The following is a 13,818-nucleotide window of genomic DNA, read 5'->3' as shown; positions in this document are numbered from 1 at the left end:
TGTGTGTGTGTAGTGGTACGTCTACATGGCTATGTGTTTGTTTGTTTGTGTGTATGTGTTTATGCGTGCGTATGTGTGTGTCTGTGTGTGTTGCTAAACGTACATCCCCCAATTCAAGCTACCGTACAACTAATTCTGGGCTTTGTGACTCTTTTTTAAAGGGATGACTTAGCCCCTTTTGTATGCATATCTGTGTGGGTGTGTGTGTCTCTGTATGGGTTTGTGTGTGTGCTTTCTCATCTCCCGAGGGAATAAAACAGCACAATGTTTACTTGCTTATCGAACTCAGACCTTTTGGAGATGGTCACAGTCTACATTGAGACGATGCTGATGTCGCATTGGAGCAGGCATCATAAAATGAACTCCCATTAATTCTCTCTCTCTCTCTCTCTCTCTCCTCTCTCCTCTCTCTCTCTCTCTCCTCTCTCTCTCTCTCTCCCTCTCTCTCTCTCTCTAGCCATTCAGAGTGTCATGTCCAGTGGCGACGCCCTGAACCCAGGGAAGACAGGAGGCGTGGGTTCCGCCATCTTTCATCTCCATGACAACGGAACACTGGACTACCAGGTATGTGTTCTTTTTTTCTACATTAAATGATGTGCAAAACCTTGTATTTTAAATGTGCTCTAAAACTCTTCATCATAAAGATGCTCGATCTGGGTGAGTTAACTGGGTGAGTTCCATGTCCACACAAGGCCACGCTAACACACGCCCCCCTGCAGGTCCAGGTTGCGGGCCTGAGCGGCGAGGTGGTGGGCCTCACCATCGAGTTGAAGCCCCGGCGGCGCCACAAGCGCTCTGTTCTATACGACCTGACGCCGGAGTTGGACGTCGCGCTGGGCCACGCCCAGGGCAGCTGGAGCCGGCTGGAGGCGCGCCACATCCACATGCTGCTGCAGAACGAGCTCTTCATCAACGTGGCCACCGCGCACAGCCAGGAGGGGGAGCTGAGGGGGCAGATCAAGGCCCTGCTGTACAGCGGGCTAGGGGCGCCGCGCCACGGTCAGTGCACAACGCATGCTGTTCACTTATCCCTCTTCATGGGAATCTCACCATCGTAAACGGCCTACGCTGTCATTCTCATTGGCGAGAGGGGATATATTCTGAAACAATGGCAGTCAGAGAACACGCTGCGTTGCAGGGTCATCCTACCACATGTTAATAGCACAGGGAACTCAGAATGCGCCTCTCCGCTGCTGTTCACCAGAGTGGTGGCTATGTTGTTTCTTTGTTAACGTGTTGCCTCCACCCACAGAGCTCCCCATCCTGCTGGCGGGCGTGCTGGTGGTCCCCCCGGTGCTGAGCAGTGCGGGGGGACACGCCTGGGTGTGGGTGGACGAGCATTGCCACCTCCACTACCAGATCGTTGTTGCCGGGCTGAGCAAGGGGGAGGAGCTGGCGGGCAGCGCCCACCTGCACGGCCTGGCCGAGATCGGGGAGATGGACGAGGGGAGCCATGGCTCCAAGAGGCTCCTCACCGGCTTCTACGGCCCGCAGGTATGGCGGGAGGGCCGCATGCACGCAGCCATGCGTACAAAGCTACACACACGCACACATGGACACACACGCACACATGCACACATGCACCCATGCCAACGCACACAGGCATACACACACACCCATAAACACACACACACACACGCACATGCACACACACAAGCACGCAAACTTACAGACACATACACAAGCACTCAGTGGAGTGTTTGAGCTCTGTCTGATGTGACCTGTGCTGCCCTCCTCTCTGGGGTCCAGGCCGGCGGGGTGCTGAAGGACCTGAGTGCAGAGCTGCTGCAGCACCTAGGCCGCGGGACGGCCTTCCTCCAGATCACCACCAAGCTCAACCCGCAGGGGGAGATACGAGGACAGGTATGTAGCAACGCACAGACAAACACACACATCGCACAGTGCATGATACGCAGCCCATCAAAACGATTACCGTTTTCCAACTGGGAAGTCATAAAGATTGAGAGCACTTCTGACTCTGTCTCATGAAAATGAATGGTTAAATTGATTGATTCCTCTTTGGGCCGGGAGGATGATTCCTCTCTGGGCCAGCGATGAGCTACTAAACTAGCAACGGAAAGAGGAGCCACGTTTGTTGTTGTGGAAACCAGAAATGAAGGGGAAATGTGGCGTGTAATCAGCCAGCTGACTTCTGCTGACTCGGTTGAAGTGCTTAGTCTATTGGTTGGCTTAGTTATTTGGAAACATAAACAAGAGGGAAAACACCAAGCTGCCTAGAGCCCTCTTTCAGCGTTTCAAGTTTTTTTGTGTCTCTTTGTTAGATTGTTCAACAGTCACTGGGGCACACACGCACGCACTCACACACCCACTCACCGACACACACCTGGGTGCGTGTGGGTGATACATACCCGTACATACTCATGGCACAGTATTGCATACAGCCCAAGACAGATGAGCCAATGACAAACACAGGAGACAGTTTGAAGGTATTTCAGATGAGCCACACACACACACACATGCGCGCAAGGAGCATTTTAATAGCAAACAGGTCTGCACCATCTACAGCCATCTGCTGGGAGTGCAGGGTGGAAGTGGGACCAACGCTCAGTTTAGAGACCATTAAGGAGTCAGCTGGACACCAACCCAAACGCGTAACCTCCCTCTCTCTCTCTCTCTCTCTCTCTCTCTCTCTCTCCCGCTCTCTCTCTCTCTCTCTCTCTCTCTCTCTCTCTCTCTCTCTCTCTCTCTCTCTCTCTCTCTCTCTCTCTCTCTCTCTCCAGGTCCATGTTCCTAACAGCTGTGAGGTCAGTGTGCGGGGTGAGGCGGGGGACGAGTCGGAGGCTGAGGCGGCAGGGGGGGGGGGGGGACCCTGAGGAGCTGAAGAAGGACCCCAACACATGCTTCCTGGAGAACCAGCACCGCGCCCACGGCTCCCGCTGGACCCCCAACTACAACAAGTGCTTCTCCTGCAGCTGTCAGGTAAACTGAGGGGTCTGTGATGAAACTCATCCGCTCACTGATGTCTCCAAGGCCTTTCAGTCTGTTTCTTCTCCTCCTTCACAACGAGGAGTTTATTAATAAGTTCTTCCTCCTCCCCCCTGCAGAAGAAGACGGTCATCTGTGATCCAGTGATCTGCCCCCTGTTGACCTGTGGCCAAACCCTCCAGCCCGAGAACCAGTGCTGCCCAGTCTGTGACGGTGAGAGAGAGAGAGAGAGAGAGAGAGAGAGAGAGAGAGAGAGAGAGAGAGAGAGAGAGAGAGAGAGAGAGAGAGAGAGAGGAGGGGGGGGGGGGAAGAGGGACAGAGTTTATTTATGCAGTTTGTTCTTTTGGGGTTACAGTTCTCAAGAGGTCTCTGTGTTTAGTTTTTAACCTTCTGTTTCCACTTCCCTTCTCCTGCAGAGAGGAAAGAGCCCAAGGACACCAAAGCCCCGGAGAAGGTGGAGGAACATCCTGAAGGTAGCCTGCAGCCCAGAATAATCCCCACACCCCACCAACTCTCAATCTACGACCTCTCACTCCATGACCTCTCACCTCCCACCTCTCCTGTTATGCTCTCTCTCTCTCTCTCTCTCTCTCTCTCTCTCTCTCTCTCTCTCTCTCTCTCTCCTCTCTCTCTCTCTCTCTCTCTCTCTCTATTCTTTTTTTTCTTTACTGTTACTTTTTTTTCAGGAGTTCGATATCAATGCTAATTCTCTCGCTCTCTCTCTCTCTCTCTCTCTCTCTCTCTCTCTCTCTTTTTCTGGCCCTCAGGGTGCTACTTTGAGGGCGACCAGAAGATGCACGCCCCGGGCACCACGTGGCACCCCTTCGTCCCTCCCTTCGGCTACATCAAGTGTGCCCTCTGCACCTGCAAGGTAAAAATGTTAAACACACTTCGTCATCCAGACATCATCACCCTCATCCTTACAGCATCATCATCATCATCATCATCATCATCATCTACCCCCTCACCTCATCTCACTTTGGTCAACCAAAACATAAATAATAACAAAATAGGAAGCTTGGAATTGAGAGTAGAGCGGAGAGGATCTAGAAGCTGTATGTCAGAAGGTGAACTGACAATAGAGCAGAGAGGATCTGGAAGCTGTATGTCAGAAGGTGAACTGACAATAGAGCAGAGAGGATCTAGAAGCTGTATGTCAGAAGGTGAACTGATTGGTGTGTGTCTCCTCCCCAGGGATCTACGGGCGAGGTACACTGTGAGAAGGTCACATGTCCCGTGCTGACCTGCAGTCGCCCAGTCAGGCGTAACCCATCTGACTGCTGCAAGGAGTGCCCCCCTGAGGAAGAGAAGCAACCCGTGGGGCTGGAGCACGCAGACATGATGCAGGCCGACGGCACGCTCCAATGCAAGTTTGGCAAGAACTTCTACCAGAACAGCGACACCTGGCACCCGCGGGTGCCCCTGGTGGGGGAGATGAAGTGCATCAACTGCTGGTGTGATGTAAGTCGGAGCTCTCAACTTAACTTAAAGACACCTCCTTTGTTCTTATTATTATCCAACAGCACTTTTAATGGCCTACTTTCAAAGCAATAAGAAGGCGATGTACAGTTGATCCCCGGCTCCTCCTAGCTTAGGGTCGAGGTGTCCCTGAGCAAGATGCCTCACCCTAACTGCTCCTGACAAGCTGGCTGTTGCCCTGCGTGGTTGACACCGCCGTTCATGTAAAGCGTTATATAAATGAAATCCATTTCCCATTTACCATCTCATGGATCCCCTCACTGGAGCTCTGGAAGCTGAAAGATGGCCTCTAGGTTTACCTTCTTCTCGACGGCCCCAGAGGACCAGACCAGACACAACCATGGACCGTAAATGCAGCTGTTGAGGATGCATTCCTAACATCTCTTGTCTGCCCCCCCCCCCCAGTATGGTGTGACTAAGTGCCAGAGGAAGCAGTGTCCTGTGTTGACCTGCCAGAACATCGCCCGCAAAGATGACAAATGTTGCCCGGATTGCCTTGGTAAGACCTCCCCTCAGCCCACATACACAGACAAACACACACACAGACACACACACACACACACACACACACACACACACACACACACACACACACACACACACACACACACACACACACACACACAGACACACACACACACACACACACACACACACACACACACACACACACACACACACACACACACACACTTTCTCATGAACATATCTGTGACTTCTGTCTCAAATTCATTCTTTATATTATTTCACCTCATCCTCTGTAGATTCCAAAGAGGAGGGAGAAGAGGAGGAGGTCCTAATGATGAAGGTCCCGGACAAGAGGCCGAGCTGGAGGCACTGAAAAACACATCCACCAAAACTAACCCCCCCCCCCCCAGATCCTCCAACAGAACTACCGTTACTGCACCTTCAGAACGTATCCATGCCCCCCATTGCGACCACACCCCTTTGGCCGACCCAGGAGAGAAGGCTTTTCTTACTGAGGGGGGGGTCTGCCATGAGGACAGCGGGGGCCTTGTCATGGGAGGGCGGAGTGAGCTGGCTCCCCGGCAGCCTTCCTGTTCCTCTCTCCTCTCCTGGGCCAGGAGGGTGTCTCTCTGGCTGTGCGGCGCTGCATAGCAGAGTGTTTTAAACCGGCCTGCACTGGCTCACCGCTGGACACCAGGAACCATTCTTCAGTTTGTGTTTTACTCCCGTCCTCAAACAGCATCCCTCTGATGGGACATGTGTGTTGTAAATTGTGTGTGTGTCTATGAGGGATTGTGTGTGTTTGGGTGTGTGTGTGTGTGTGTGTGTGTGTGTGTGTGTGTGTGTGCGTGCGTGCGTGCGTGCGTGCGTGCGTGCGTGCGTGTGTGTGTGTGTGTGTGTTTGTGTGTGTGCAAAAAGCACACAAACACACACACACAAGTGTGCACACAAACCTAGAGTGTGCACTGTGGCCCAACAATTAGCTTAGCCGAAAAATATGATTGAAATGATCCAGAAACTGATGTCATGGATTGGAATGTGGGCTTAAATTACTGCAGTCAGACAAACAGTCGCTGCGTCACCCCTCCTCCGCCGGTGCCCTGTGTGCGTTTCCAGTGTGTCATGCACTCTTCTCAAACATCTACAAGCTTTGAGCAATAGAAGGCATGTTTGTATTTTATTGTATTTATTGAAAGTGTGAAGGGAAAATAAAATAAAGATGTTCATAAGATATGGAAGGTTCGTCTTTCTCTTCCTGCATCTCTTTATGTAGGGGTATGATGTGTCCATCACAAGAGAATCAAAATCGACAGTTTCCTCTTTCTGGGCAGGCTAAGCTCTATCTCTGATTGTCGTTCTCCTCCCTCTCATAACCCCCTCTCTGCCTGTCCCAGAGCCCGTCTGCTAGTGACTGATGCAATCTACATTGTTTAGTGCTTCCAACTTCATGTCTCCTATTTCAGGTGACACATGAGCGTATGAGGAGCTCATGAGACAGCAGAGCACGCACACAGCCTGGTACAAACTGTTTGTTTCAATTAAATGTGCTCTCGGTTTCAGTCTGTTTCTCTTTCTTTCCACGTCTGTATTTCACCTCACCCATGAATGACTTGGCTCTTACTTGAGGCGGTCTGCTCTTTGATATTTATTTTTGTACTTGTCGTCTACCCATTTTCTTTCTTTTTTCATTCCGCCTCTCAAAATGGAGGATGGGGAAAAGGGAACAAGTGAATGTCCCCCCCCTTTCTTAATTGTCTGTCCCCCACCCTGGCTCTCTCTCTGGACGTCTCTGTTTGTCTCTCTGACAGATATACACACTGATGGTCCTTAGCCAATCTCCACCACTGCTCTCTGCATATTCTCTCACCACATACTCACACTCTCACGTGAGCTGCAGTCCCTCTTTGTGTTTGTGTGCTCACACACACACACACATGCACGTGTGCAAAAACACACGCACAAATACACACAAACACACATATATACAAACACACACAAACACACACACACACACACACACACACACACACACACACACACACACACACACACACACACACACACACACACACACACACACACACACAAACACCTACAACAGCCAACAACATCCAATGATAAACCATGTCTCCCTCTGGTGGTAGAGGTTGTATGTGTGTTTGTATGTGTTTGTCCATTTGTTTGTAGAACAGCATGTTGGAAAGCCATTTTGAAGCTATCAGGTGGGGTCATGTCAATGGTTGAAGGCGGATGTCAGAGGTTAAACAGGCTGAGCAGCAATCTGTACCATCCTAGAGCAAAGCCAATGGTCATGTCCCAGGCTGACCCTGCACAGCATATCTAGTTAGTGTGTGCGTGTGAGTGTCTATAGCAGTGGAAACTCGAAATGATATGACTTATTATTACTGATACCTACTTATGTAACGACATGCGAAGATAACCCACATAAGATGATGGGTGGGTTGGAAATAGGGATGTGAACAATGTGTTGACTCAACGATCGATTCTCGACTCATGAATGTACAGCGAAGCAGCAGCCTCCCTCCCTGAGATCCTGTCCTTCGCGGAGAAAGTTGCCATCACCACCAATGCTGTTCAGAGTTCACCTAGTCTCTGCATAGCCATCCAGTCCCCCCCGCCCACTATTGTATGTTGTGCGTCCAGGCACTTAATGTACGCACTTAATGTAACTCACTTAATGTACGTTGTATTTATTCATAGTACTTAATTGTGTAGCATCTGCGGTAGCTAGCTAACACTGCTGTATAATGGGAAACGGTAAGCCTAGCTTGCTCACAGACTTCGGGACAAATTCTCTGTAATATGGTGCCCTGGACATCAGTGCAGCACTTCTTGGGGCGTTTCTGCTTAAAGACTTGAAAAACGGAACATATGACTCTGATCCTTGCTTCACTCTTGGACACTGGACTGTGGGACTAGGTAGTGTGAGTTGCTCACCTGTCCTCCCAGCAATGGCATCATCGAGTTTTTGCTTTTTGGATTTTGCAGATGAAAAGTCAATCATTGCAACTCGAGCAGCAGGAATCTGTGTGAGAGACAGAGAACATGTGTGTGTGAACATACATGTAGGTGCACCTACATACATGTAGGTGCAAACTGCCAAAATGGAAACTAAATTGCATCCCAAAAAATCCAAAATGTGTTGTTCGCGTGATAAGTGAATGTATAGGTCCTCAACTGTCATATTTCTCACCCCTGATTCAGCTCAGAAAAAAATGCATCTGAATACCTTTTTGACATGCGATGGCATTAGCCACTTGCACTTCTCAGTGGTGCAGGATGCAGTCTCCCTCATCTTCACACCTGCATCTATAGCGAACAGAACCGCTCCAACATGTGAGCAGTATTCTGACAATCTGTATAGACAGAGACATACAGGTTGATTGGATTAGCTAAACATTTATATAACATGAATATTATACAAAGCATTATTTTGTTTGAGCTAAAGTGTTGTGTTAAACATGCCTTGGGTTGTGATATTTATTTAATTACTTACCCAGCCATACAGTTACAGTGTGCTGTAACAACCTCTCCATCTTCTCTAGCTACAACCCAAGTTTTCAAGGGTGTTTCTACGGACCTCTGGGAATGGTTGACCTACAAAATTGTAACTACAGTCAACTAGCTAGCAACATACATTTAACAACATCGAGGCATACATCAGGCATGCAAACTCTACGCACTTAATGAAGCGTTCTATAAAATCACAGGTTGCAACATTATTTCACTGTGGGCTTATTCCTGTTCATCTTCATCACTTTTTTTTACTCAGCTGTTAGCAAGCCTAGTAGCTGCCTGACATGAGTTGATGTTGCTATAGCAACATGGTGGATTCGTTATAACAGTAGCCTAACGTTATATATATAAAGAAAACACATTTACTCACCCGGGCAAAAACAAGTCTAGATTCCATCGCTTCGACGGCGGGCAAATCAGCTAAATCCCGAGAAAAATCACCCTTCTTCAGTTGGTATGGATCATATCCAATGTGTGCAGCGATTTTTTCGCGATACCTGCTGCGGGCAGGTTCGTCGAGGTGCTTCACGTACTCCGTGTCCTCCATCTCCATCAGTCTGCGCCTAGAATTTCCACTTCCTGCCCTCCACTTGAAATTCCCGCATCATAAAATTCACGTGATTGAAAACAAGCTATAGCGGTAGACGATATTTTTTTTCCTAAAAGCTATTTCCAGCAAACAGCTTCAAAAACATGTTTTGTGGAACTCAAATACTAAGTTTACTTGTTTGGAAAACACCATAATATGTCAACTTTAATTATTTCATTTACTTTTTTAAAGGCTTCAGAAATGCTTTATTTTTACAATCCAGCAAACTTTGTTGATATTGATGCTTGTTCCGATTTGTTTTAAAGGGCTGTTATTTTCGTGGATGACCGTGAATTGGCGGTAGGCTATTGAATTAGCCTAGTTATTATCTCGTAGTACCCTAGGCTATATTTGAATACATCTTCTTTGTATAATAAGCCAAGCTCAGTCTGTTGCTAATGATATTGAAATATTGTTGAAAACTTAAAACAATTAAACAGCATTCTGAAATTGTCGGCAGCTCCCGCAGCCTTAAGAAGGCCAAATCCGTCCTGCAGGACTCATCACACCCCGGTCACAAACTGTTTGAACTACTGCCATCAGGCAGGAGATACAGGTCCATGAAAACAAGAGCAAACAGACTACAAAACAGTTTTTATCCAACAGCCATAACCTCACTAAATGTTGCTACCAGAGCATGTGTTGTGTATCACATTTGTGTAGGCACATTTATAAATGTGAATGTTTGTGTGGGTGTGTCTTATGTGTTTTTTAGTGTACTTAGTTGATTATAGTTTTTATTTATTTAGCCTAGCTATACGAACTACCTCAATGTGATGTTTTTGCACTGAACAAGGACTGCACTTAATTTCGTTGTACTTGTTACAATGACAATAAAGATATTCTATTCTATTTTATTCTCATGTTATACGAGCATAACTAAACTATTCAAATTCAAATTCAAATTCAAAAAAACTTTATTTGTCCCCAGGGGGCAATTGAGGGCACATAGCAGCAGCATTACAAAGGACAGGGCCATGTCCAAACAAAACAAAAAACAAACAAAAACAAAAACACAGCATTGCTACCTGGCAGACAACACACACAAGCACAGGTGTCCACAAACACACACATCCATATAAACATGCATAAAATATGCAAAGTGCACGCTTACAAATGGAGAACTGACTCCCAAAAGTGCAAAATGTGTCAAATATGACATAAATATAAAGCGCAATCAGCTAACAAATACCATGCTGGTTACAATACACCTGAGATGAACCGAGGCGAGGTACCTATGTTGTAACAGTCAATGGGAGTGAGAGGGCAAAACAGAGTTCATGGCTTCACCAGTCCATGTGGGGAGGGCACAAGCCCGGGTGGGGGGTTTAGGAGGACTTGAGGAGGTGAACAGCCTTGGGAACAAAGGTTGCTTTTCTCCTGTGTCCTACAGCCGAGGCAGCGTAGTCGGCGCCCTGAGGGGAGCCACTCAAAGGCGGGGTATAGAGCGTGTGAGGGGTCCTGCATAATTCTGTTGGCTAACCGGAGTGTTTGCTGGTCGTGGATGGAGGAGAGAGTTCATGTTGAAAGTCCAATTATTTTAGAGCAAACTCTGGCCGTACTCTCCAGGCGGTTTCTGTTTTGGAGGGTGATGGAGTGGAACCAGCAAGTTATGGAAAATGTACAGATGCTTTCAATGAAGGAGTAATAGAAAGTAAGCAGTATGTTTTTGCTGACTCCAAAGGAATTTAGTTTCCTTAAGAGATACTTCCGCTGATGACACTTCCTAAGGATCTCTTCAGTGTTGGAGGAGAATTTCAACTGGCTGTTGAAGATGGTGCCCAGGTATTTATACTCCTCCACCAGCTCCACCGGCCTCCCGTGGATTGAGATGATGGATGCTGCGGCCAGCTCTCTCTGCCTCTTAGAAAAGGTCACCACCATCTCTTTGGTCGTACTCACGTTCATCTCAAGGCATGAGCTGTCGCACCACTCCACAAGCTCCTGGAGAGCTGATCCATGCTGCTGTGAAGGACCTGAGAGCAGGGACAGGAGAACTGTGTCGTCTGCGTACTTCACCAGGTGCCACTGAGGCTGTGTGGATCTGCAGTCATCTGTATAGAGGATGAAGAGCAGAGGTGAGAGCACACAGCCCTGAGGGGAGCCCGTCGAGGTGTGTCGGAGGTCGGAGAAGGTGTTATTGACCCGGACTCTCTGTGACCTGTCGGTTAGAAAGTCCATTATCCACCGGATGAGCTGGTCGTCTAGATGGAAGTAGGAGGTGAGTTTGTTCGCCAGGATGTGGGGCTGTAGTGTATTGAATGCAGAGGAGAAGTCTATGAACAAGAGTCTGGCTGATGTGTTGGGCCGCTCTAGATGTTTGTGTACAGTGTCAATGATGAATGCTTTTGCGTCGTCCACACCTCTGCCTGCGCGGTAAGCATACTGTAGTGAGTCCATCAGGGTGTCGGTTACAGTGAGGATGTGTTTTTTAACGACCCTCTCCATGGCCTTCATCACCAGGGATGTGAGGGCCACAGGCCTGAGGGTTGATGGTGCTTTTCTTTGGGATGGGGATGACTATAGAGTGTTTCCAAAGCTGGGGGACTGTGCTGGTGTCCATGGATCTCTGAAACAGGGTTTGGAACACTCCCCCCAGAGCTCAGCACAGAACCTCAGGACGCGGCCACTGATGTTGTCTGGTCCAGGAGAGCTGTTCTCCCTGGTCTCCCTGAGGGCTCTGACCACCTCCTCTGTTTTAAAGGTGAGTGTGGAGTCACCAGGTTTCAGTGTTGTTAATGTATCTGCCAGTTGGGTGGAGTTGTCAGTCTCAAACCTGGTGAAAAAGGAGTTGAGGTCGTTAGGGAGAGATGTAGAGCTACTACCCACCACCTGGATGGTTTTGTGGTTGGTAGCAACGGTGTTAACAGCAGCCATGGTTTTGAGGCCCTACCAGGCTGAGCGGAGGTTCCCCTGGGTGAATCTTTCCTCAACCTTGTTCTTGTACTTCAGCTTAGCAGTTTTTATGGTGCGCTTAACTTCCCTGTTGACCTCCTTCTTTTCAGACTCTGAGCCAGTGAAGAAAATCCTTTTTTTCTTGTTAAGAATTTCCTTCAGTTCTTTTGTAATCCAGGGCTTATTGTTTGGGAAGATGGTGACCGTTTTGGAGGGGATGATGTTGTCCACACAGAAGTTGATGAGAAGACTATGTGGAAAATATTCGATTCCTTACCACTTTTATAGTCTACACAGCAGTAGCGTGCGGTGACCCTAAATTTCAGTGAGGCAGAAACTACTGGCGTATGACCACACCCACAATTTGTTTTTGTAATCTATTATATACATATATAATATTGTATTATATATATATATATATATATATATATATATATATATATATATATAGAGAGAGAGAGAGAGAGAGAGAGAGAGAGAGAGAGAGAGAGAGAGATAGATAGATAGATAGATAGATAGATAGATAGATAGATAGATAGATAGATAGATAGATAGATAGATAGATAGATAGATAGATAGATAGATAGATAGATAGATAGATGCTTCACATCACTCACACCCGTGGTCCATACATCCCCTTGTCCTGTGCACACGCTTGAAAATGTATGACATGGCAAACAAAGCACAGCGTTTCTCTTTGAGCAACCACATAGCATTTGTTTAGCATGCTCGCGAGAAAGTTATTTTGTAGGTTTTCACCCTATCCTTCTTTTGTTGGATAATGTTTATGTCCGGTCTGTCTGGGCGGAGTTGTTTTGTTTCTAACTTCTCTTCCAATTTTAACCTCTCAAATGTTTTATTTAACAGAAACTCAACACTGTTAATCACAGGAGCAACACCACTCGCCATATCTGCATCTGATATATAAACGACAAAAGATACGCGCGGAATAATTTTAGTTAAAACAACAACGGTTCTGCAATATGGCCATGGGGCAGACTGCTTTCAGACCATATAGGCGTCTTTTAGCGCGGATTGCAAATCTTATTGCAGCCTGCAGGGTTATGCGATAAACAAATGGAGGAACCTCAGCTGTCCTGGGGCAGGTCAGCTGTCCTGCCCCACATTGCATGAGACGTTAACTAGAATCGCCACCATCGTCCAAAATTTGATGTCAACAGACTAAAAGAGTCGGAAAGTCTACAGAAACTATAGATAGTAGGCTATGTCAAATTCACGTGAATAAAAATAGATTTGGAGCCATGATTTACTGAGGCACAATTCTTTTGGGAGCATGCTTTTTCAAGTAGTTCGCTGCCCAACCTGCCTTGGGTAGAGGTGTTGCTGCGTTGTCTCTACAACAGAGACAATAACGCAGCGATATCAACATGAGCATTTCTAACTGGAGAGGCGGTGAAATCCGCGAGCTGCTGACCATCATGGGAGGGAAGGTGATGCAGTCGCATTTAACAAAGACGTTGAAAGATGGTGCGATCTTCGGAATGACGCAGAGGGACGTTCCTTACGAGGCTATTGTCACGATAAAAAACTCATTCTTGCATTCGGGTGTCTTCATTCATAAAAAAATAAACCATTTATTCTAAATGGGTCTAGACTCCGTCCGCAGCCCCGCCTTCTCCAGTGAACCATGAAAGCCTGTGCCGTTGTAGGTACCAGATCGAGCAAGGTACGTTTTAATCACGTTTTCTGGGAATAATTGAAGCAAGCAGAAACCAGAAAACAAGCCGTCTACAAAACGGCTTCTTTTCTGGTTTCTGCTTTCAATTATTCCCAGAAAACAGAGTAATAAAACGTACCTTGCTCGCTCACAAATAAAATGCAGTTCATTTGTTTATTCCTTTTGCCCTTTTTCAGTTTCAAAACCAAATAATAAAAAATAAAAA

The 13,818-nt window shown here is 47.4% G+C and overlaps 1 protein-coding gene across 1 annotated transcript; it reads left to right on the top strand.

Moving 5' to 3' along the window:
• The first annotated feature begins 449 nt into the window (after positions 1-449).
• On the top strand, positions 450-6,124 carry LOC132474291 (chordin-like). Its single transcript, XM_060074890.1, is given in 12 exon segments — positions 450-564; positions 720-999; positions 1,253-1,494; positions 1,750-1,863; positions 2,742-2,800; positions 2,802-2,940; positions 3,066-3,159; positions 3,363-3,419; positions 3,714-3,817; positions 4,141-4,407; positions 4,831-4,924; positions 5,190-6,124. Coding segments are annotated over 12 exon segments (1,620 nt in total). The 5' UTR covers positions 450-471; the 3' UTR covers positions 5,267-6,124.
• The last annotated feature ends 7,694 nt before the right edge of the window (positions 6,125-13,818 follow it).

This window comes from Gadus macrocephalus, chromosome 16, assembly GCF_031168955.1.
Source record: "Gadus macrocephalus chromosome 16, ASM3116895v1".
In the NCBI taxonomy this organism is placed as follows: domain Eukaryota; kingdom Metazoa; phylum Chordata; class Actinopteri; order Gadiformes; family Gadidae; genus Gadus; species Gadus macrocephalus.
The sequence above is the reverse complement of the archived record's forward strand: the minus strand, read 5'-3'. Positions and strand labels throughout refer to the sequence as shown.